At 39.5% G+C, this 26,374-nt stretch overlaps 1 protein-coding gene across 12 annotated transcripts in view; it reads right to left on the reverse strand.

Annotated features, from left to right (window-relative positions):
* Positions 1 to 25,117, reverse strand: part of MPPED1 (metallophosphoesterase domain containing 1) — a 63,107-nt gene extending 37,990 nt beyond the window's left edge. For 2 of the 12 annotated variants that reach the window (XM_085517956.1, XM_085517918.1), the window contains exons 1-3: positions 24,658 to 25,078; positions 10,015 to 10,277; positions 4,578 to 4,763 (exon numbers count right to left, since the gene is read on the reverse strand). In XM_085517956.1, coding sequence (XP_085374082.1) covers positions 4,578 to 4,763; positions 10,015 to 10,166 — 338 coding nt within the window. In that variant the 5' untranslated portion in view covers positions 10,167 to 10,277; positions 24,658 to 25,078. Of the gene's footprint in view, positions 1 to 4,577; positions 4,764 to 10,014; positions 10,278 to 20,842; positions 21,936 to 22,141; positions 22,194 to 23,083; positions 23,572 to 23,814; positions 24,587 to 24,657 lie in introns of those variants that run through there. The other 10 variants (XM_085517932.1, XM_085517940.1, XM_085517915.1 and 7 more) reach the window with 10 other exon arrangements.
* Between the last annotated feature and the right edge of the window lie 1,257 nt (positions 25,118 to 26,374).

Genomic DNA, 26,374 nt, shown 5'->3' on the forward strand with positions numbered 1-26,374 from the left:
ACATTTCCAGGAAAGTTACCCACAAGCTCAAAGTGACAGTGGGTCCTGGAGCATACAACATTTGGAAATGATATTACAGACTCTAGCAAAGTGAATTGCAAGAGCAAGTGAACAAGCAGGCAATTTCCAGTGCCAACAATATGGGACGCGTAAAATAGAGATGGTTTTGGACTCATTATCTGATGAGTGCAGGAAAGCTTGTCTTTGTATTCATCCTGAAGCACATTTGATTTATATGCAGGTTGAAATTAAGTAACAAAAATAATGGAATATCTGACTACAAGGATAGCTGCAGTGCATAGGAAGCATGACACACCTTACAAAATAATCCACTTTATCTAGCCTTGATTACATACTAATGCGTGTTTATAACAATTCCCCAGAATCATTTTCAGCTTTTTAAAGTGATGCTATTAAAATCCCCTGGACATACACGAAAACCAGTGTATGTCCAAAGCTGTCATACGATCCGTCCTTATGATGCCACTACAAAGTTTTGCTGCCCTCATGGCCTCCCACCTGCACCTACTGTAATACATGTTTTGCTCTTCCTTTTCTCTTCTGATTCACAGTAACTGTATTTACAAATTGGAAGAGAAATGCAGTCAGAAAATGAAAAGGAGAACCATAAAAATACAAGAAAGGTCAGTTCAGGAAAAAGAGGGGTGGGAAACGACCTCATTAACATCACTAGCAAACTCTGTAAACTGACTATTCACAGCCTTTCATTTTCTTTTTCTAAGCTACCCTGAGAAGGAGTAGCAAAATGGAAATCTGACTTACAAAAGTATATCACGGTACCACATGACTGGGCAATAATAGGACAGATGAAATGGAACAGAAATTTATTCAAAATAATGTAACTGCTGGAAAAAGCATCCCAACTATATGTAAGTGATGGATTCTGAACTAGATGCTGCTGCTCAGGAAATAGTTCATAGAGTTATAATAGGCAATTTTAAGAAATCTCTTTGTTTAGACATCGTTAAAAATAAAAACAATAATCCACAATATTAGAAAGAAAAAGAGAACAAAACAGGAAATTTCATTATGCTGTGGTAGAAATCTGTGGTGTGCTCAGAGCACATGCAGTTCTAGTCTCTCCATCTTTTAAAACAAGAAAGACCAAGCAGAGATACAAAGAAAAACAAAGATGATCAATGGCATTTAAGGACTTCTAAACAGCTTTCAGCCTGAAAAATATTGAAAGGGTAAATATGGGAAGAGCCTATAAATTCTGCAGCAGAACGAAGAATGGAATTGTTCACTTGCCTCTTCTAGTATTAGCAAATACCAAATGAAACTAGTCAATGGTAAGTTCAAAATATGCAAAGTTCTTCACACAGTTACATATTATATATGCCTATATACACATACAGCATATTAATGGTGTGGTCCAGGAAGTCCTTGGACTGCCCATCACTGAAAGCTGATAAAATATGCATGACCAGTTATCACCAGCCTTTTTTTCTCTCCCTTGGAGCTCAACATCAATCTGTTACTGGTAAAACCTCAAATTCCTTCCTGAGAAAAATGGAGAAGTCTTCAGAAAACAAAAGCAAAACCAAGGAGAGGAACTGATTACCAGGAAGAACTGAAGTGAAATGCAGAAAAGGGCTACAGGAGTGAGAGGATTAAAAATTTAAAATAGGGGAATGAGGGGCAGACAAAGGCAATGATGGGCTGCAGAGATATATCATCTGGCCTTCCTGTGTATCCACATACAGTTAGCCTAAAAAAGAGAGAATATATTTTAGGGTATGACTCAGCAAGCCAACATGCCTCTATTAGCACAGCACTTGAGCATGTGCTTGATAGAACCATAAGCTCCACGGAAGTTAATGATGTTAATGTAAAATATACTTTGCATCAAAAAGGCAAAGAAGTTTTATGTAAAACAGAAAGATAAAATCTGAAATTGCTGAAGGGCCTCCTGATAAGATGAAACAGGCTGGCAGACCAGAGTGGCAGAGACCCAAGGGGGTGTGACAGAGCTGAATGCCATAAGGGAAGAATAAATGCTCGCGTAACAGCAGAAGTAGGATGTGTACCTACTGCCTGGAGGAAGCTGAGGGAAGGCGTAACAAATATTCTACTCTTTATTTCAAGGAATTAACAAATAAGTTACAGTTGACTGATGGCAGAAGACACATATCTGAAACAACAAAATAGCCAAATGGGAAAGCCAGTCCTCTGGTGTGGGAAGAAGCAACAGAAAAGGAAATGTGGTGGCAACAGTTAAGAATGAGGCTGGAAGTAAAAGTCCTGGTCAGTGCATCAACTGCTTTCTCAAGACACCAGTGAAGTATTCAAACAAGTAAGAAGAATGAGGCTGGGCAGGTTGTGGGATTTATAGTTCCAAAACCATCCAGAAAAACTTTAACTGTCATAGAGTAGATCCTTTCCCAACAACACGAGCAACCAGCAAAAAGATTGGAAAAGTCTGCCTCTCAAAGAGAACATTTTTAACCATTTTAACATTTACTACATATTTTGTAAACATTCAATGCATTATGAATTCATAAGCTGAGCACTGAAAACAAAATAACCTTTCAAAATAAAAGCTAGTGCTTTCATTTTTAAGTCTGACTGAGTGCAATTACACAAATTTACAACTTTTAACTGAAGCAAAGCCTTCAATGCTAGTCAAATGAAACCTGCATAATGATTCCAAGCTATTTTTCTATTGGATATTTTAGAATTAATTAAAAAAAATAAGCTAAGTTTTCCTTTTTTTTTTTTCTTTTTTCTTTTTTTTTTTTTTTCAAATTGCCAATAAACAAACAAACATTAAAAACCCTACAAAATCTTTTATTTGTTAAATATGCACGTCTCTGAGAGGCTCTGGTAACAATACACCTCAGAATGCAAATCTCACCTTTTCCCAAACCACATACTACCATAAAACTGGGCGCATGTCTTGTAAAGTCAGAAAATTAGACCTTCTTTTGGAACAAAAATGATGAAGAGACCATCACAGGAATGCCTTGGGAAATCTCCCAATGAAACTGAGAGGATTTCAGCTTAAGGATTTCTTCAGAACACTGTACAGCTGTGACCAGCAGGGAGGCAGATGGAGAACTAAGGACACAAAAACTGTGCAGCAAGCAATGTGCGTAGCCCTGTCTTTGCTCACTACTGATGTCCCAAGGCATTTTCCTTCCCACAGTAGCAGACAAATAAAATAAGTATTATTTACAATGGTTAACCATATGGTCGGTATCATCTTCATATGCTGTTTTCAGTGCATTATTACACTATATGGTAGAGATCTACATAGTAAGATTCAAATTTGCCTTTGGCTGCACAACAGACCTGCACCATTTGGGGACAGAGACAGAGGAGAGGGCGCTATAGCAGAGCAGTATATGATACTTCCACAGGCTGGCCCTAACTGAGTGACCATAGAACAATGTAATTTCTTCATTCTGGGCATGTTATGAGGTTTTAAGCTGAAATAAATATTTATCAGTCTTAACCGATGATTTTTTTTTATTTTTTATTTTTGGCTGGTAAATATTTGCTGAAATTGTTTAGCCCTGCCTTTTTTTATACTCGTTTTCAGCCTACATGTGTGTTTGTCAGCCTTGTGCCTTCTTACCAAGGAACACTGTCGCATGCAGCAAAAACAAAAAAAACAAAAAAAACCCAACAACAAACAAACAAACAAACAAACAAAAAAAAAACTAGAAAGGACGATAAATGAAAGATAAACAACCTAAAAACTACAATCCATTACCCTTAAACTCTGTCCTTCTGCTTCCCAAGTCCTCTGACCCTTTTTTTGGATAGTGAAGTATCAGAAGCAAGGACTCGTTTTTATTCTAAATTAAGGTATCTACACTGCAGCCTGAACAATACTGACTGTTTTTTTTGTCTGGATACAGTGAAATGCTTTCCAGTTTTCATTGACATTTTTATTTTATTTTTTTAGAATATACAAAACACTGCAGAAGAACATGTAAATCACCACTCTCTTGCCCAGTGGAACAGAATTTCAGTTACCAGTGCCAACAGTTGCCTAAAGAAGGCATCTACATCTGGTCTGCTACATCCAAGACAGCAACCGCGGGCACACGTTTTGCTTTATTTGGAATTCATCGCTGCGGTGCAGCTGAGCCCCAGATAAAAAACTATAAGCCTCCGGAGTTAAACAGACAAATGTTTTCAGTCACAACAACTTTTTTTTTTTTTTTTTTTTTTTTTTTTTTGCAGGGAAGCAAAGCCATAACAATGTATGTAGGAGGTTTTATGTAAATCATTAAAGGCCTACTGACTGAAATTGTTGCTAACACCATGAAGTTGCTTAATGTACACTTGAGAGTGTGAAGGCAGAACAGATGAATAGTCTCACAAATCTTATTTGCTCCGTTGGAAAATTGCAAAAGAAAAAAAAATCTTGTAAAAAAAAAAAAAAAAAAGAAAAAGAAATATCTGATTCCTGCTCATTGCCATTCAAATTTAAGACAAATTAATATTCATCATACCCAACTGCATGGTGGTTATTATTGGGAGGCAGAAGGGGCAGATACATTGAGTAAACAAATTTACTTTCAAATCCACACAGATTTCAGTACCTACCTAGCCACTCGTTGAATTTTTTTACTTCACTAGGAAGTCCCAGCTCAGTGAAATCACCAGCATGTATTAACACATCTCCATATGGCATTTGGATGGGATCAGTTCTCGAGTGAGTATCAGAAATGCAGACAAATCGAGTATACCCTGGAGGTTTGGGAGCATCATGGGGCACCGGATCAACCCTGCAGGAAATGCATCATAACAAGGTTATAAAGTACATATGAACTTCCAGTGTCTAATTTGCAATTCTAATACTAATTTTTACCTTTACAAAAGATTACACAGTCTTATAGATCTGTCTGATGGAAGAGATTTATTAAAACAAAACTAACACTAATGGGAGGTACAAAAATCCTTGATGTTCACATCACAACATTCTCAGTATTTGTTGGATTAAATTAAAGAGATTAAGCGAGAGAAACTGAACTATGGCAGTAACTCTCAAACGAAAACTTACAAATAAATCAAAGGCATCAACAGATTCAAAGGAAGAGTGCTATCCTGTTTTATTGTTTAAATATGATTACATGGTACACAGAGAAAAGATTTATTTCAGATACATAAATACATTTTAAAATGCATTTTTTAATTATAACTTTTTTCAGCAAGTTATATAATTCCAGCAAATTTAATTAATACATTTTGGAGATATGTTTCAGTCTGCTAATGCAATGCAAGATAAGAATCATTCCGACAACAGCTGTATATGTACGTTCAAGTCTGACTATTGTGGTAACTTTCTGGGCTTAATTATACTAAATGAAATCAGATGCTGTGAGGGGTGAGGCTGCATTGTTCAGAACCCAATCTCAGTATTCAGAACTGAGAAAAAGAAACAAGTTTGCTGAGACTTACAGCTTATAAGTTAGAAGAGTAAAGCAGAAAACACCTCTCTGCTATGTGAGGCATACTTATTTCCAACTCTTTCAGTCTTTTTACTCTCTAGCTATAGTTAGAATATATAGAAGCAAACGTATCCATATACAGCTATACCATTATCTGCTATTCCAGTAAGGGAATTCTGGTGGAATAAAATTATAAAGTCAGAGATGCAAGAATTATATTTGCATCACCAGAGAGGTATACAGAAATACTATGAATTATTTTACTTTTAAAACAGTCATCCTGAAAGGAAAAACAAAACTACTTTTCTTCACTATTGCCACATGTAATACATTCCTTACTGGTTGTGCTTCAGTTCAGGATCTTGGTATTATATAAAGGAACACAGAAAAAAAGTTAGAGATCTTTGTTATTAAGAACACCGCCCCTGAGTTTGTTGGGTAAATTACCCGAAGACATCTTATTACTTGAAAGATGTAAGATAAACATTTCTAATCACACAGTTTTTTCCTGAAGTGAAAGAAGAATTCTATTATATGTATGGATACTGAGGAACTTTTGACAACTTCACACAATAAATGGATATAATCTAAGTCTTCACGTCATACTAAATATAAACATTCTTAGCATTTTTTTGTAATTATAAAAATTGAGTATGAATAAATTACATTGCATCCATCTTTCTTACAGGTTTTAGGAAGAAGTGCAGTGGCTTTGTTTTGTTTTGAATCTAGCACACTAAGCTTCAGCTATTTGCGAGGTGGTTTTGCTGCTAATTTTTTTACAGCGATACTAGAGAAACCATGATGAGTACCCTTCAACTCTCTCCAAACTTCCTGTTTTGAGCAGAAAATAATGACATGTGAGTAAGAAGAAAAGCCAGCCATGATCAGATTCTACCCAGTGAGCACCCAGCATAACATGCATGTCAGCGCACTTAGATTACATCTAAGTAAGCACGTAATAAAAACTGTAAAACTCAGTCGAAAAAGTGAAACATTTGGACCCTGAGACACAGAAGATGCAAACACTATGTGCACGGCTGAGGGAGTACGTATGCTGGGTGAAGGCCATAGAAAAGATTTAGATGGGGTGCACCGGTATGAGAGGTCACAACCTCAAACACTGCAGCTACATGATTGCAACAAGGTATTACAAATGCCTCTGTTTCCCAGGGATGAGAGCTGACACAGAGGAAGCTCTATGGACTGTGAGTGGAGGTACCATGGGTAGTAGCATAGGATGGAGAATGGTTGGACTACAGAGTGAGGGTTGTTTTAAGGTTCAGTTTGCATAAAGGATACTGCATTTAATTCACAGAGTTCCTCCTCAGGGGGTAGCATGTATTTCCCTTGTTGCTGCATCAGAATTAAATGGAAAAACAAGGGTCTTACCACAGCAAACCAAGTGTGCAATACATTTGCTGTTTCTTTGGATGAGGAGGGAGGGGGTGTGGACAGCATTTTCCTGTCTGCTGAGATATGCTTAACTTTCAGAGCCCATGCAGCGGGTCAAATAGTGTTCATGGAGAAAAGATATCAACACTAAAAACAAACAAACAAACAAAAAAAACCCCACAAATAAACAAGATGCACATTTTCATGCTGAAGTGGTATGCACACAGTGACGCCATATATAGGCAAAAACATACGTCAGATTTCACAAATGCATCTAAGTTTTATTAGAAATGATTTCTGAAGGCTGGATCCTCATATTTTTGGGTAACACGTTGCCACAGCCGCTGTCACACCAACACTCAATGCACTTGCAGCATGAGCAGAGAAAGAAAGATCTGATTTTTTTTTTTTGCAAAAATGCTGTTTTTTTAATATAAAACAACATGTAAACTTGCTAAGAAACTGAAAAGCAAAGTTAAAACCTCAGGGGGGAAAAAAAACAAAACAAAAAAAGTGATAAGAATGAGTTTTTAGACCAGACTTTAGAGGAGGTTCCCAAAAAACAGAAGACAAGAACTTCTTAGGAGTGACTGATAAATCTGAGAACACTGTCAAAATCTGCCACTCCTCCTGCCAGTGGCAATCCAGTCATCTCACAAGCATGAGAACGATAGACTAAGATGGGGCTACAGAACTGTTGTCAGTACGCCAAAAAGTTTAGTAGAACTGCACTGAGGACCCAAGAAGAATTGGATTCAGTAGATGAGCAACAGAAATAACTGCAATTCAAGTACTTTACCACAAGATCAGATGTTAACGGGTCTATCTGAAGCGTGTTTATGATTGGCTGCAACCTACGTATTTTGGCCTATACACAGACGAGGCAAAGCCCTTTCCTCTCTGAAGTTAATGACAAAACTTCTACACGTTAAAGTTGAGATTTCACCAACCATTATGTGAATAAAGGTGCTTTTGTTACACACTGTATATACCTTCTCTTTCTTTGTCACTGCTCTATTCACTGGAAGCAAAAGCAATCCTGATGGTAATCAGAAACATTCTTTACAATTTCTGTACCAAGAAAAAAAGCAGGTCAGATTGTGGTATATGTTTCAATTTATTTAACCTGTTTTTCTGCATGCACAAGTTTCTTTAATCATTTGTAAGAGAGAGCTAAATTCTTCTAAGGAATAGTTTTCTAAGGATAGCTTATTTTCAACTATTTGCTTAAACATTGAACTTGTTGAAGATATAGTTGATTTTCTCAGCCCTCTGGTAACATGATTTGTTTGCCACTGGTTAGAAATTCAAGCTGCATATTGTTGAGTACCAAGCAGTTATTTGTTTAGTCTAGAAAAGAGGGGCTTGGGAGGAGACCTTTTTGCTCCCTGTAACAACCTGAACAGAGACTGTAACGATGTGGGGATTGGCCTATTCTCCTGCATATCTTGAAGCCATTCCATCTTGTCCTGTCACAAGTTGCACCATGGGAAGTTCAGGCTTGATATTAGAAAAAAAATTGTCTCAGAAAGGGTGGTCAGATGCTGGAATAGGCTGCCCAGGGAGGCGGTGGAGTCACCGTCCTTGGAGGTGTTCAAGAAATGTTTAGATGTGGTTCTGAGGAACATGGTTTAGTGTGGAATACTGTGAGACAGTTAGACTGGATGATCTTGGAGGTCTTTACCAACCTTGGTGATTTTATGATTCTAATAAAAAACCTATTTTCAGTGCAGTAAAACACACTCAGCTATTAGATCCAGAGAACAAGTTCAGAGTGTCCAGGAACTGCCTGAATATACATGAAGAATGGCCAAGCTTCGACAAATAAAGTAACCTGCATTTAGCATTTTCATTTATAAAAGTACTTCTAAACCCACATTTGTTTGTTTGTACTTTTGCTAACATTTGCCAGCTCTATAAACAAAAGATGTTTACCACTGCTGACACTCAACTCATTCTACTGTTTGCATTTCAATAGTACCTAAAAACCCCAACACAGATTACAAGCTAACACACTGCCCTCAAAAAACAAATGTTTGCTCATCACCCTGCTCTATGTCAGTCTCCATACATACACATATATACATACATATATATATATATTTGTGTGTGTGTGTGTGTGTGTGTCTGTGTATATAATATATATATATAACAAAGTATCTATTTATGCCAAAAGATATACATAAGCATTCACTAAACAGACACACAACATTCAACCACTCATAACTGCTGACATTTTCAACTGCAGAAATCATGGTCTATGTCTGGAAATTATCAATTCATATTAAATATCAAAAATGTGAATGAGGGGATATTTTATTCAGACTTGGTAAAAGAAAAAGCTTTCCTTAAAATAATTAAATAATTAAATAAATAAATAAATAAATAGAAATTAACACCAGTCCTCTCATCTAAAGATAAGGCTGCTTTCCTCTTTAATAAACACAATAAAATGGAGCAGACATTTTTATTCCCTATAAAAGTATTTTACAGTAGATTTTTATACTTAATTTATTTGTAATAGCTTTACTGTTTTGCTCTTCCTTCTGGCTTTAAATTTTATGGCAGGTTTCATTTTGTAATTATAATTCTCCACTTTACGGTACAAGTAAATCATTTAGAGCAGTTAATTTTACTGATGCTGTCATTATATAAGAAGTCAGAAACAAACACATTATTTTAATTACTCTTTAGGCACTTGGCATCTTCAGTGCATCGATATGAAAGTAAGTTGTCGGATGGATGCCCACACCATTTTACTTATTGATGTCATTTTTTTCTTGTATGTGTCTGTAATATAACTAACCAAACAATATCTGTTGTACAAATATAAGCTTGGTACTTCAAAAGCTATTTACATCAATAGGGAAGTGCACAATGCAAACAAACAACTATTAAGATTGCAGAGAGTATCAGCCCTGTAGAATTTCTTGTTTTATTATCATGGCTAGATGTTTATTTATTTTTTTTATACTATTATGTATTAAAGTTATGCTAGTGGAGTGATCTTTCTATCAAAGTACTTATACTTCCCAAATGGACTGATTTTGTATCATTGTAGTAATTATTATTAGAAAGGCAGCAAAACAGTTTTTCTCGCGTTCTTTTTGACTGGTCCATCAAATACCACATTGACAAGGCAATAACAATTCAGAAGGCTGTGCTAGAGCAATAACAAAACTGTAATACTTACATTTGCACATGTGGGGGCTGAAAACGTCCCTGGTTAATGTTGTAGAACGTGAAAGCCTGTGTGGGGTTGGAGCTGTACTCATCCACTTCAATTATGAGTCTACTGTGCTGATGCCTTCTAGCTGCCATAATGTGCGACTGCGCGAAAGCCATGCTTGCACTGGGTAGCTCTGCTTTTTCAGGCAATCATATCTGCTATCTTCCTACATCGACGGGAAAAGACCATGACATCTTACCTAATCAGCACACCTCTCTTTGAAAAACCTAAAAGTAGATGGAAGAGACAGAGCATTACTGTTTGACAGTTAATCTGTTTTAAGATTTACTTTATTTATTATGAGACGAAAATCAAGGAGGAGGTAAGGAGGAAGAGGCAGAGCTCAAAGAATTCATTACAAACCTTTCCAATTCAGCAATCTGACGAACACACTTCAGTTGAGGGCGGGAAGTGGGAGGGGGAAGTAAGCTTGCAACAGAATATGGGAGACAACTTGCTCAAACATTTCAGACATTTAATACAGATCTAATACAGAATGGTGTGTCAAATATTGATGTCTCATCAACACATTTACTTTTTTTTCCTGATTGAATTGTTGAATGTTTATATCCCATTTCCCTCCAAGAAAGCCCCAAACCTGAAACTGAATACGCATCTGTGCGTGACTAAAGTGTGATTTAATTAAAAAGAATCAGTTTTACCAATTCTTAAGAAAGTCTATGCCATTTAACAATGGGATGCAATGCGAGTGTTTGTTCTTCAAATCCAAAGGAATAAAACAAACTCAGCTTTCCACACACATGATCCGGGCTCTGCAGCAACCAGAAGGACCTGATACATACAAGACAACTTCCCCACTTCAAACACATTCCCTTTTTAGCACTAGCTCCAAAATCTGGATTCAATGGGGGAATATATATATATATATATATATATATATATATATATATATATATAATATATATTTTTATAAAACTATTTTTATATATTTTATAATATATATATATATATAATATTTATATATAATATGTGTGTGTGTGTGTGTATATGTGTATATATACACATATAAATACACACACACACACATATATTTGAAGTCTAACACAGAGGTAAATGTTATTAAATATAAAACGGCAAAATCCATAGAGGTTTTATGTTTGGGAATAAATGTTCTCTGAAGGTTACATACGTCTATAACAACAGTACTGAAAATGAGTAGAGGAACTGCAAAGTGAAACCAAATGGAATGTAAAGAGTATCCCCTAGAAACAGCAGAATGTAATTTAAATGTGAATTTTACTTTTATTTCTCAGTTTTAATAAAAAATGGATTATAAGGAATACAGGTGGGTATTTTTGCAGTATAACGTTGTGTCATTTTTAAAAGTTGTCTGCCTTAAACATTTATTTTTATGTAAGCAAGGGCTTTTTTCCTCTAGCAAATATAAGTAATCTGCTTCAGAAGCTGTATTTCAAGAAAAGCTATGGTAGAATGCAGCAATTCATCTGATATGAGCAGTTTCTGGAAAGCAGAACTACAAGTTTTTTATGTGACCTTGCTGATATGAAATACTTCCATTCTGATGGGACCATTGCCAAGTGATGGATGAGGAAGGTCTTCACAGTCACTCAAAGTTTTAAAGTTTTTTATAGGTACCTAGGTCTAATCAGTTCTAGTGGGAGTCAAGTACCTAAGTATCTTCAAAAACCTGGGCTTCAGTCCTTCTATCTACTAGAGATATTAAGTGCTCCATGAAGAGGTGGTGTATATTTGTTTTGGGAAACCTGTCCTTAGAAAGCTGGAATGAGAGATTCAGTTCGTTTTTGTTACCTGCTGAATGGCTGCAAAATGATGACATGCCAATGTCGCTAACAACCCACAGAAAACCTGTCGGAGAATAAAAAAGCAGCTGCCCCCACCCCCCCCAACCCCCTAAAAAAAAAAATTAAAAAATGGGGTAAAGAAATAGTAGAATAACAACAGATAAAAATTTGGGTTTAAACACTCTCAGATGCTGCGTGCAGGCTACATGAACTAGCAGCAGCACAATGGAATGTGCCAGAGCAGGGGGAGGGAAGGGAGGCACGATTCTTCTAAGAATAATCAAGTACAAATTGCAGCGCTTAGGAAATAAGAAATTATGATGGCAGATGTGAAGAATCCTCCCTGAGGAGCTTCCTGTAATAAATGAAGCTTTTGTAAAGAAGTTTGAATGGGCACGGTCAGGCATTTTATAGGGGGTAAACTGTTCCTAGTGAACCTACTTGTGTTTGCGAGAAAACATTAGGACTGGAGACTTCTAGAAATATTCTCCAGTATGATTAATAATATATGACTCCACAGCTCTACATGAGGATTTCAAATTACCTTAAAAAACACTCTGTGTTTTATAATTCAAGGCTCATGCCCACCTTACACATAGCTGAACTGAAGCTGCAAAGGCATTAAGGCACTGCCTGGCAGGACCAAGAATCTCCCATTGGCCTTAGGAAACCCACAGTGCCCAAAGCAGACAAGACACATTTTTGTTACCCCCCTGTTTAGTCCTATCTTCTATGACTGCTCTTAAGTGATACGTCAAAGGAGAGGAGAAGCAGATGGACCCTGGCACCCCAATGTGCACTCTTAAGCTCTACTTTTTCTTCCCAAGTAAGGGGAAAATCTGTGCTTATCAACACAAACTAATTCAAAGTAATGTTTTTTCCCCCCTTTGTTTGCAAACAAAACTAAGCACAGCAAGTACACCACAGATGCATCATTTAGTGCTGAAAAGCTCCTTTAAGCAGGGAATCAATCGCTGCACATGGGAGAGCATGTGAATCACACCATTAGGCAAGCCTGCGAGGATGCTAGCCACAGACATTAAGCAAGAAGTTCACCACATGAATCTGTAGGAAATTGGAAGGCAACATGTCTCACTTAAAAGGAAAAAAAGAAAAGAAAAAGAGAGACATCACAGCATCGCTAAGCCTTCTGCCCAATGACAGTCATCCAGTGTCAACTCTGGACACGTAAAAAGCATCCAAGGCAAGAGGGGGTGGGAAGAAAAGAAAAAAAGAGACAAATACTGCAATAAAAATAAGATAGCTAGCAATTGGATGAATAGCTTATGCTAAACAAAAATCAAATACTGTAACACGCATAATCAGTAAGCATAATTCAATAGCTAGCTTCATTCAAGCTCATTTCAGAAACATACACAGATGTCTTTGAACCTTACCTTTCAGTCTAGGGCTGCTTTCCTGCATAAGTGTTTGGCTGACTACGAACATTCTTCGTGTTCGACAGAACAAGCTGTCTCTTTCTAGCTTGACTGATAACTAGACTGACACCCATTACTCCCCTCTTTCTGTTTCCATTTCCAATAGTCCCTACAATCGTAACTTTATCTTCTTTTAACACACTGAAATTTCTTTCTTGCCTAGACCAGAGTATAAAATATAGTGGGGAAATAATTATCTGCATCTCTAGTATGCAAGTTTTAAAATTTATATGCCCAGCATTACCAACACAGAGCACTAAGACTCAAATCCCCACAGCAACAACATGCTAACCATCCTCTTCCCCCAGACTTATGGAGCTGCGGGATGTCTGCCAGAGAAAAACAGGGAAATGTAAAAAGGACTGCAAGAACATGAATACTAAAATAAATATCACAAACCTGGCTGTTAGAATCACAGACTGAGAAAAAGCTATTAAACCAGCTAAGCCATTTCCTTACTGATGTCAGGAATGTTCTCCATACATTATCTTTCAGGTGCCTTTTTTAACATGTGCTCAAAGGTTCAAAGAGGCTTGATCCAAAGCCTGCTGTATACAATGGACACTGCTAGACCACCTTCAGCAGGCTTTGCATCAGGCCATAAACTATATGGGTCACCACCTATCCTAAGGAATTATTGGATCAGGTAGGTGCTCCCAGTCAAACATATATTTAAGTCATTTGCTGAATTCAGTTCTCAAAATTAAAAAAGAATATTAAATTTTTTTTACTTTCTCAGCCTGGAATTTCTAGTATAGCCAGCATCTTAATTTTAACATCAATTCTCCAGCCTTTCTATGCATCCCTTTCCTTCTTCTTCTCCCAACCCCTCCCCCCCCCTCCCCCCCCCCCCCCCCACACACACTTCAGGCCAATATTTTATTTTAATCTCACTTCTCTCCCAGATTCTATTTCATTTTCTGTACAACCTTCAGCACACTCTTGCCCACTGTCTCTCATTAGATCTTATTCCATCACCTCCACTGCTATCATCTACTCTTTGTCTCAATCCTACAAGCAATACTGAGACTTCTTGTCAGCTATTCCAGAAATAAGATATAAGAATCTAGACTTAAGAACAACACAGCTCAAGTAGACGTCACTGAAACAATAATTAGAAATCAAGATAAAATACTGATGGTGTTGATGACATCGATGATAAGAACAAGCTACAAATAAGAAATAAAACTCTAGTTACAAAAAACCTGGAGATCAAAAGGCTTAACATGGCTGGAGCACATCACAGCAAGAAAGCTGAAGAGGTGAAACTGCCAGATATTGCATCAGCAACAGTGAGATACCATGAACAAAGAAGAGAAGCAGGTACTAGGTCAGTGGAAGCTACAGAAAACACGTTTTGTTCAGAGAGTATGACGAGCTGGGATTTGGGGAGTCAATGAAGAAATAAAATGCAGTAGTAAAAAAAGCCATCTTCATGCAGCTATAAAACATCAAAGCTGTATTTTTTCAGGGAAAGCCAGTGATACAACAGCACTAAAATACCTTAACAAAGCACATGAGAGCTTCTGATAGACCACAAAATCACATACACGCTTCTTGTGCAAATCAGAGAATCGTAGAATGGTCTGAGGTGAGAAGTACCTTAAAGACCATCTAGTCCAACTCCCTGTCATGGGGATACCTTCCAATAGAAACTGAATACTGGTAATCTTGGAATATTGGTAAGCAGAAAACCCCTCCTAGAGCTTCACCAAGAGTTCAGGTTGTTCCCTATACTGAGGGTAAGCTGTTCTTCATAGGCTGTCAGGTCATTCTCTACACAGAGGAGCAGGCTCTTTATTTAAAAGAAAAAAAAAATGGGGGGAAATTTAAAAAAAAGTGCCACATAACATTCAGCAGCAGTGGTACCAATTGTCAGAATAACACTATTAAAACCCCTAGTGTTTGGCTTTGTGATAACAAATTACTGTTATTTTTTGTTTTAAATCTCCCCCCCCCCAATACACACACAAACAGACTGTCCAGCAATAAGTGAACATAATGAAACCAGTAAAGTGATTACTATGAGAAATAGGCTGAAAACTATTCTTTTTCCTGTTGAAAATATCCATTTCGCACAGTCCATACTAATCGATGGCATTAGGCTGCTATTTCCAGTTCTGTCATCAGAAAATGAATGCTGAAACAATCCTAAAAAGGCATTATTCTGTGGGAAAGGATGAGCCAAGCAAATCACTCTGCAGATAAAAGCTTTTCCAAAGTAATAAACCCTCCTCTTCCTTCTCTTCATTTTGTGAAACTAAATGCAAGTCCTGGCAAACAAAAACCACCGAGTCTTCCCTTAAGAGACCAAGCAAATTCACTTGACAAATGAGGAATTTGAATGCTCTTAACACAATCATGGACTTTGAAGTGAAGGCAGCATCATCAGAGACATTTGTAGGTTCTAAGGTCACTCATGTCACTTCTACTGATGGGATTTATAAGGCCCTCTATATGAATACAATTTTTTGTACCAGTTGCATTTAAAAAGTAAGTGAAAGTGCAATGTATTGAAGTGAAACATGCACATACAAGCCTCCTTTCCCCATGGCAACTGCTTTACATACATGTAATTTGTAACTGTGAGTATTAAACTACATTTTAAGAATCAACAGATTCCTCAAGGATATCTGAAGTGTTGTTTTATCATCTGTAGTGTCATTTGTGGTGCCTCAACCCTTACCAGATTCCCAGAGTTCTATGTTAGAAACACAGGGAGCTGGAATTCCTGCTTGGAAAGCTAGCCCCACTAGGCTTACTGAAGCAGGACAGCATTTGAGAATGTTAGCTTTCCTAAATGTCAATTTAGCTCTGGTGCACTGTGCCAAGGCAGCATCCCTCAAGTCTCCAGACCTTGATCCACGGCACACACAGAGGCTTGGCAATAACACCGGGCCTGGCACAAGGCATTGGGCTGCCTCTGTGCCTCAGACCTGCTCAGTGCAGACCACAATTGAAGGGCAGCACCACATCAAAGTCCCATGTTCCAAGAAATCTCTGCTGTTAAGCAGCAAATAAACGTATACATTAGAGGGAGTTCTGTAGCGCAGGTTTATCACCACAGTAAAAGTGGAACAAGCATACCAGTCAATTCTGTGAGGGCCCAGAGGTGGCAATATACATTGCTTTGTCTGCTTCTCAGGGCACAACACGTAAGGATATCAACTGATGTTTGTGCTTGTTGTCTTAAGGTCAAGAATCTGAATAAAAACTTTAAAATGCCTCTCTACCATGGCTCACCTGTTAAGTAGAACACATATGTTCTGCTACTCTCTGTCATTTTCAGAAACTTTTTCTTATGTTCTACCTTTAATAGGTAGGCATCCTAAGCATCCTGCCTTCCAGTTTCAGCTCTCTTCAGAGTATGGGTAAAGAATCTAAATCATCTCTATAATTTATTAAGGAGACCCTTTGGGCCGTCTTAAAAACACATGTGAGATGGTTTTCTATACTAGCAAACCTGAATTTGCTAACTGTTATCAAATAATACTCAGTTCTGAATCTTCTCACCAGACGTCTGAGTTACTCCCAGATAAATAACAGCAGACATAATTCTCAATTACCTGGATGCCTCAAAATCCTACCAACTTCAATGAGAAGAAACACACGATCTATCAAAACTTATATTTCATCTGTCGAAGAATGCTTTATTGTCTGTTCATTTATTCCACCTATTTCTCAACTGTAGATCTACAAGTCATGGAGCAACCTGTTTTGTTATTTGAAAAGATCCACTGACTTATGTAAGACTTTTTATTTCTCTGTAATTATAATTACCTTACCGTGCATTAGGAAAAACTAAATCCCCCAAGTTATTTCTCACCATGCAAAAACACACTGTTACTCTTTTTTGCTGATTACAATGACCTGTCAAACACAGTATGACATCATTCGTCACTGAAATTAACTTTTACTCCAAATTATTTTTTTCCATTGCTCTCAAGCACAAGTATTATATATGTTTCTCTCATTACTTTATAAATAACAAACACTATTTGATAGTTTGTTGGTTTTTTTTAGCTTTAACTGTCACGCAAATATTTTATAGACATAGCAAGTAGGAAATGAGATAATTTGTCTTTTGGAATTGTGCCCTTACATTCACTTCTTTGGAATTTCCTCAAAAGAAATACTGCATCTACTTTATGTCAAAGCTCCGACCCGGCACACAGAAAAAGAGATGGATGGATTCAGAAAACACCAAAATTATCCATTTGCCTACAAAATGTAAATGTGTTGATTTAAAACAATTATCACTTTAAAACCTTCTTAGCTTATCCACTTTGTAATGATTTAAAATTACTTGTGCTAGTTTACTTACCTAAGTTCACAAAACCACAATGACTGAGTCTTCTATATATGAAAATCTTATTTGGGATTATCAGGACTATCATTTTCTGATACAAGTTCTCATCCATACAAATAACAGCTAATTTACTCAATTTAAATAAACAAATAAATAACAACCCACTAATAATACAGGTCTGTCTATTTCTTAAACTTTGACTTTACAATACACCAAATACATTTTAAACGCTGCAGTACTCTAAGATCTACAAACAGACTGAATATTTGCCAAGGCTAAATGCTTTACTGTAACTCTACGTACGGTCTTCCCTGCATGTATAAAACATCACATTTGAATAAAATACTTGCATGGATACATTTTTTCTTAAGGAAAATAAAATCTTTTCCCTGAAAAATATAGTTTTGCTCGATGCTGCTCTATTTATCCAAAAATATCTGCTGATGCAGCTCATCTATTTAAGTAATTACTGCTAAGGAAGGAAATTTTAAATAAATACGCCTAAAAGCCACAAAATTCATTCTTCACTCTTAAAAAATTAGCTTTCATCCCTGGTAATGTTTCAAAATCTGCTATGCTACTGAAGATCCCAAGCTCATACAGAAAAAAAAATTATAAGTCCCAAAATGACAATAGTCATCTTAATGAAAAAATAGCTAAAATACAGGTTATGTGGAAAAATTACGAAAAATAGTCATCTCAGTAGGAGTAAACCAAGACTGCAGTGCTTTGATTCCACATTTCAGTCTGCAGTTCGGGCACATCATCTGACGAAGCTCTCGAATCTCTTAAAATATTTGCTTAGAAAATGAATATGCAAGTACTGAAACATCATATATTTAAGAAGACAAAGTTTGGTTTAAATCTGCAACTGAAGAACTTTGGCCTTTTCTGTTACCCTTTCGTGAGAACTGCCTAATGTTAATTTCTTAACCTTTATCTGGACAAGCATCACCAGGTCAAATCCAAGTTACTTGTGCCACAGAATTTATCCAAACTAATTTCCATGGAAATAGAATATAAATGCACAGAATTTAGCCAATCAGGTCATCCTCACCTGAGGGCAGAATAAATCCATATGATTTAGCCTGTTTGCTCTGATATCAACATTTTATCAGAACATGACAAAGCCTAATACTAAATGCCTAGCAGCCAGTTAAGGTTACTCTAAAGCAAGCACTCAAAATCAGTGTCCTCCACCAGCAGGTTAGCTCATGGGTCAGCAGTGCACAGTGCTGGTACTGGGGTGGCTGAGGACAGAAGTAGCAGACAGCAAAACAAGCAGCAGCTCCCACATTCTGAGGGCACACAGAGGTAGAGTTGCTGTTCCACACAAAGGCATGTTGATGCTAGCAGGGCAGCTCACAGAGTCTTCCCTTTTAGTCCAGAAGCATTGTTCAGATTTGGATGAATCTCTGTTGCTACCATATGCCTCTGATTTCAGGAAGAAAATCTAATACTAAACAGACTTGAAAGATTGCTGATCTCTATGTCAATACACAAGAATAGGAAAATAAAAGTTGCCAGTCTAACACCTGCAGCTGAAGATGAATGAAATGCCAAAGTACAAGCATGCAAACGTGTAAATCAGAACATGCAACAGCTTACATGTAAATATACTTTCAGCAATACTACTTTAAGTATAATCTTATTAGAAGGAATCAAGAAATGTTTTTAACAGCTTTCTACATATTATATATGTTTTTATATAGACACAAAACTTGAGAGAGTCAGTGGGTTTTCCCTTATTATTTTTCCAGGTATCCATCCCAGAACTGGTAGGAATAAAGTAACACAGAAGTTGGACCGTTCACTCCTTGTACACATGAGGTCATGCCCACAGAGAGCCCACCTCCAAGCTCCGTGGGAAACTGTGTCGAAGATAACAATCTCTTCTTTCGTGGAAAGAGGAAATACAGAAGCCCCAGGTACACTGTTCTGAAACAGTGTTGGAGATCAGGAAGACCCTGTCCTACAGCACCTTTTTCACAACAGTGATACTTCAAATCACTGCCCTCCCTAAAACAGGAGGGGCTATTTGTGAGAGAACCAAAAATCAGTAGAAAACCTACACTGAGACAGCACATCCACAGTACTTCAGTTTTGGTAACTCAGATGGTAGCTCTCACGCTGCAAAGTGCTGGACCAGCTGCTGCTTAATTGTGGCTCTGAGCTGTACACGCACTACACTGCATCACCTCGTTTGCTGGCTGTTTGAAGAACTCTTTTAACAGTTTTATTTGGATGGACTACAAATCCTCATTTGAGCCAAAAGATGTTAAAACAAAGCCAAGTGTTCCAGTGGTGAATAGTAAAGGAAGACCGAAATGAGAAACAAATATTTAGGAGGAAAACATCAAAGCAGTGGAATTAAACCATTATACATTTTTGGATTTTCTTTTTCTTTCTTTCCCTTACTTGATCAACCTGGTAAAGTCAGAATATTTTTGGTGTTGTCAGGTCTTCTATTTACTATTCAATTTTTTGGTATTTTGTTACCTACTGGCTGTAGCTGGATTTTTATCCATCCCACTCCCTCTCCAGCAGCCAAGGTACCTTGAACTTTTACCAAAACCAACTCACACTATGGATTCAGTATGTGCTCTGAGGGAAAAAATAAGATATATATCAGAATAGCAATACTGTGAAGATAAGCTTTGAGCAATATATTTTTGGTTTACCTCAAACCAGAAGGAAGGCTGTTACATAAACAAGACATAATTCCAGTATTATTATTTACTGTTACACGAGTGTCCACAGACCAACTGAAATCCAAGAATAAATTATGCAAGGCACTGTACAATCAAACAGCAGCAAAAAGCTTCCGCCCCGAAGAGCTTACAGTCTATCAAAACTCCAAGGATGTAGGACAAAAATAATACAGCAATGCAGGAAAAAAAAAAAATGATCACGGCAATGACAGAACATTCCTTTCATTTACATTTGAAGAGAATGAAAAAATAAGCAGGATTAGCGTCACAAACATATATATATATATATATATCATATATATATATATATATATGATAGAGCAGGTGAGAAGAGGAAAAAAGGAAGTAAGTGTTATGCAGGATGTTTGAGCCATAGGGAACACAAAGCAACTGAGAGCTGGCAAAGAGGGAGCCTGAGCAAAGTAACCAATTAGGAGAAGGCAAAGAAAAAAATAGTCAAACATATCAGTAACCATTGGTCTCCTTCATATGCTGTTTCTACAGCTGCTATGTCAGCTCCAATCTTTGGCTGAATGACAAGACCCTCACCTGCTGTAAGAGAAGCTGGACTACACGTGTGATAGATTAACTGAACCTGAAAGGTCAGGAGAGTATACTGCATCACGACAGCTTGCAAAAAAAAAAAAAAAAGTCATGTATGTTTAATACAGTAATCTTATTAGCAGAAACATATAAACTAAAAAGACACAATCAGTAAGAGGCAAGTGCTTGCAACTGGAAGTATGTATTACAACTCAATATATATATGTGTGTGTGTGTGTATGTGTGTGTATATATATATATAGGTAATCCTTTATATATATATATATATTTATTATTTATATAAAGGATGACCAATCCTTAAGACACAAGAATTTGTTTGGCTCTTCTGTCATACACAGTGCACTATATTTAAATGACATTATGAGCCCAATTTTACTCCCATGGTAAATACTGGTTATTTAAAGAGTAAAGCAGTCTGTATTTAGGTTAGTGTAATGAAGACCAAATCAGCTACAACTGCAAGTTACTACATATACAGCATGACAGTTATTTGTTAATCCTAATATAATTCCCACTGTCACATCAAATCACAGCAAAACTGTCACACTTGTTGATAGTTTCAACAATGAAAGCAAGCAGTGAGCAGTCACATTAGGATGAACTGCTTCACCCTCTGGAGGTGGTCACTGCAGAAGCAGGTGAATAGTCATTACACTAAAAGCTCCTTTTTGCAATGTACCTTACACTGGACTGTCATTCTATAACCTTACCCAAGCATTGCATTCATGTGTATTTTATTTATAATAACATTAGCCTCTAAGGATGACCTTCTAAGAGGAAGTCACACAATAACAGTCCAGTGACCTTAAAGGACCCCCTTACACTAACAGCCTTGCTTGTGTTTTGAAACAAACCTGAAAGATTCAGGATTGAAGCAGGAACGTGCATTTAAATATATTTATTAGAAATAACAATCGGAGACTGTATCACTTGTCTCATACACTTGTCTCACAGACCCAACTGACCCATGGACAATGTTCACAAAACCCAACCTGGTGTATATGCAAATCACAATTTCCAGCACTATGTTTGGTCTTCTTGGGAGATCTCAAAATGTACATTGTAACACTCCAATATATCTTAATGTAACAGTACCCTGTGGAAAGACTCTTCCCTCAGATTATTCTACATATCCTCTCTGAACCTGGCTGCTTGCAATTCTTTGAAATAAGGTTTAACAGGAATCAAATGAGCGTCAGGGAATTATTACTACATGTATTAAGCATTTGAGATGAAAACTGATTTCATATAAAAAAATACTGAAATCCTCGGATTTATACTCACATTTTTATTCACTGATAGTTTCTTCTCACAGACAGCATCTACATCAATTAAGTGGTCAGCTGGTTCTAAGGAACGTGAGCTTTCTCATAATTCAGTGGCATAACTCTAGCTGACTTAAAAAACAGAAACCTTTCCATATACCACTGCACGTTCTGCTACAATAGAGAAAAGCCCTCTCCTGTGTAACTCTTCAGGTGAGAGGGACAGCATCTGAGGCAGCAGATCTGATCATATTCCTTCCCTAAGAGAACATAACATGGACTTTTTTTTTTCTAATTCTTTACAATGAATTCGGTTAGATAAATATGATCATGAACAACACTGTAATCATTAAGTCAAGAAGCAGAAACACTGATGTCAGAATAGGCAATGTATTCCAAATCAGAACTCCGGTCCGCTTTACATTTCTGCTGACAGTTCCTGTAATGAGCAGACAGCATTAAAGAAAAACCATGACCTGTTTAAACAAAGATCAGAGCACCAGCTTTATCTGTGCATGCTTTGGTGTTGTTTGTTGTTTGGTACCACAAACTAATACCAAAGCACCCTATAATAACACTTTAACAGGTTTTCACACAGGGCACGAAGGGTTTGCTCTAGTCTAACAGGAACAATTGTTTATCTTTAACACAGACACTTTTCTCCATGTGAATCCATACAGGTATTCACAGCAGTTACAATGCTTTAAATTAGACTGAAGGAAGGCACAGAGAAGAGACAGACAATGGTGTGCAAGCAAGAAACGTTAAGATTCTTCTGTCTCAGATAGCCTGAGACAACAAAGGAAACGAGAGGAGCAAAGCTAGAATTGTGTGAACATGCCACTTAAATTCTGTGGCTAATGATTACAGTCAATCAATTCATCTATGTAACACACACGGGATAGCCCTCACATTTAATATTTAAAAAAAAAAAATCATATGCAAAATAAAAAATACATACCTACGCTGCCTGCAAATTTACAGCACAGCACAGCTTAACACGCTCAGGTCCAGCACATGTTACAGTCCTGTAATGACTACTTAACAGTCTTCTCAAAAGATGCACTCATCTTGGAAGCCAAATCCCAGCCATACCCATTTTCAATGTAGTCCTGCATTTTAAATATCTACTGATACTCTCTTGAGAAACTGAGCTCACTTCACCAGAAGCTTATCACAAAGTTTAATAACCTTGCCCAGTTATCATTTTATCCAGAATAACTAAAGCTCCTTTGCTCCGTAGCCTGAATTACTTACTAAATTCATTAGGCATTAACTGAAGTTGAAGTGGTTATCAATACTGGACATTACCAGCAGATCTTCCAATTAAGGCATTATCAAGGTATGTATGGTGTAGGCAGAAACCTTCAACTACTGATCATTTGCCAAAGAGAAAGGAAGGTCTGAAACCTGCCCTCATTCTGCACACTTCCCATCCCTATCTCCTGTGTTGGCCACGCACAAATATACGCATTTCAGAATGTATTTCACGCTGTCAATCCCAACGTGCAAACCACAGAAACGCAAACATAAAGAAAACAGTGAAGTATATGAAAAGCAACGAACCCCCCCCTCCCTAACCCTCTTCAATCGTCTATTTTTTCCCCCCGCTCCGCTGCTCGGAGCGTGCTGGGTACCAAGCAGCAGCGCGATGCACGACACGAAGATCAGCACGAATTCTGAGCAACTTACTGAACACACTCCTCCCGGAACAAAACTTTGGAGGTCACCAGATCCTCTCCTACCACCCACCAAAGTTCTCCCGCTCTCACCTCCCCTTTCCCGGCCGAACCGCCGCACCCGCTACTCCCGAGCTCCCTCTGGGCGGTCCGTGCCCTCGCACCTGCCCGGGGCCGACGGAGCCGCCCTCCTTCCGACCCGCGGCTCGCAGCCTCCACGGGAACTCGCTAACAAAGTAACTTCCCGGCGGGAGCGCGGCCTCTTCCCCCTCAGCCCCGCGGCCGGAGAGAGGAGGCGGCGGGCGGGAGGGCGGGCTGGTAGCGCTCCGCTCAGCGGCTGACAGCCCGGATTTACCTTCGCGCAGCCCTTCCTCCGGCCCGAAGGAAGGCGAGCGGCGGCAGAGCGGCATGGAGGCAGGGCGCGGGGAGCTGCGAGGCGCTTCCCTCCGCCTCTTGGCAGCCCCTGCTCTTCGGGAAAGCCCTTCCCCCTGCCGGACTGCCTCACTCTCTCCGGCTTTGGGGCATACGCGTATATATTTTAAAGAGCGCGGAGAGGCCGCGGGGAGGCTCGGCTGGGAGAGGCGAAGCCCTGACGCGCTTGGGGGTGGGCAGGCGGGGGGGATCCAGATCCTGGCACGGCCGCGCACGCACACCCATCCCCCCTTCTCCGCGGTCCCCAGACGAGGAAGGCAGCGCCGAGGCTCGAACCCCACCGCCTCCAACCGACCCCGCCGCGGGGAGCGGACCCTAGGCCGTGCCCCCGCCCCGAGCCACGGGCAGACCCCGCCCGGGGCGGCCGCCCGGATCCCTCCCCGCTCCCACCCCGCGGAGCAGGGGCGCTCCCCAGAGCACTTACCCTGCCCGCCAGGACTCCTCTGAAACCGCAGGATTTTGTGCGAGTGCCCGTCTCGTTCTCCGGGAGCCCAGCCTCCCCTCCCCCTCAGCCTCCCCTCCCCGCCTCTCCCACCTCCTCTGGGGGGCCAGGAATCCCCCACTGCCGGCCCTCCCCTCCTCTCCGCCCGCCCGGGGAGCCCCGCGCCGCCGGAGAACCGAGCGGCCGCGGCCCGGCCCGTGACCGGAGCAGCCCGGCCGGGCACGGGGCCCGCGGTGCTCCATGGCCCCTGGCCCCTGGCCGGGACGAGCTGCCAGCCCGTCCCCGCGCCTCTATGCCCTCCGCCCAAGGGGCTCGCCGGAGCCCGCCCGCCCCGGGGCAGCCCCTGGGGCGCGAGGGGCTAGGCGGGAGCTCCGTGGCGGCCGCCCCCGCGTCCCCTCATTGCGCAGGGGGAAGTTGGTCGGGGTGTCCGCTGTAGCCAGGCCGCGCCGCGCCGCCCGTGAGGCGGAGGGAGGGCGGCAGCGGGTGTCCGCGGCTGCTGTCCGTGGCCCGCAGCCCTCCTCACGGCGGCCCGGGTTTGCCCCCCCGCCTTGGGGTCGGGGGAGCCGCTCCCCGTCACGGCCGAGGGCGGTGGGCTGGGAGGTGCTGGTGGAGTACTGGAAACTTGGGGGTGTGAGGGGAAGGCCCTTTTTCTGCCTGTACCCGGTGTGGCTCTCAGAGGCACCGAGCTTGCGCGGCTTCTGTGAGCTTCAAAATCAGGCCATGATCATCGAATCATAAATATATAATATTGCACTCCTATGATATTATGAGTAGAGTGTAGGAGAGTTAAACACATACATCGAGGAGAGGCAAATTACATGTAAAGGGCTTTGCTGCACAGTCGTCAAGTGATTCTGAAATGAAATATTTTAAAATCCCTCCAAGGATAAATGTAGTTCCTGCACGCCTGCTCCTGTCTCTCCTAGCAGGCAAGGAAGTGTGCTGGATGGCCAGCTACAATTAGTGAGCTACATCTGCTTTTAGCACACACGGGGACTTTATCACTTGATAGAACAGTCCTTGAAAATAAAAAATGGTGTGCTGGAAAACATCCATTCCTTAAAAAAGAACAGGGATTTGGGCATTTGTTCTGTGTCAGAAATGCATTTCAGACCAGCCCAGTAGTGAAACTATTTCCAAAGCAGAAGCCAAGCCGGAGCAGAGGGCTCTCATAGGGGGCGAGTACCTCTGATACCCACTGAGCCATTATCTGCTCTGTGTGCGGGTGGTGATGAGGCCAGGCTGAGTCAAAAAGCAAAAAATTGGACCCGAGAACCCTCCCTCACCATTTCTGTTACTGGCAAAACATATTTATCTTGAAATTTTGCATTTTCACATGTCAGCGTTTTTACAACAACATAAATGTGCTTGAAAATTTTTTGATCAGCCTAATGGTTAGGGCCTATTAGGAGCCATGGAACATATTCACAATAAATTCACTTATTCAGATGCATGAATACAAGCTTAGAAAAGTACTTACAGGCACCCGTTGTTGGAAATCTAGAGGCTGTGTAGGCTCCCCATGAGAAATACCAGTAATATATTTCTTTAAGGAAAAAAAAAAAAAAGGAAAAAAGAAGAGAAAGAAAGAAACGTGCTTGCTAAGTATGGCTCTCTTATTTTTGTCTTTAAGATGAACGTTCTTGATGAAACATTCCAGGTTCTGTAGAGATGGCTTGAAGTGAAACCTTCATTTTAA

The sequence above is a fragment of the Coturnix japonica genome, chromosome 1 (genome assembly GCF_054131305.1).
Source record: "Coturnix japonica strain WE chromosome 1, WE-NBRP24, whole genome shotgun sequence".
Taxonomy (NCBI): domain Eukaryota; kingdom Metazoa; phylum Chordata; class Aves; order Galliformes; family Phasianidae; genus Coturnix; species Coturnix japonica.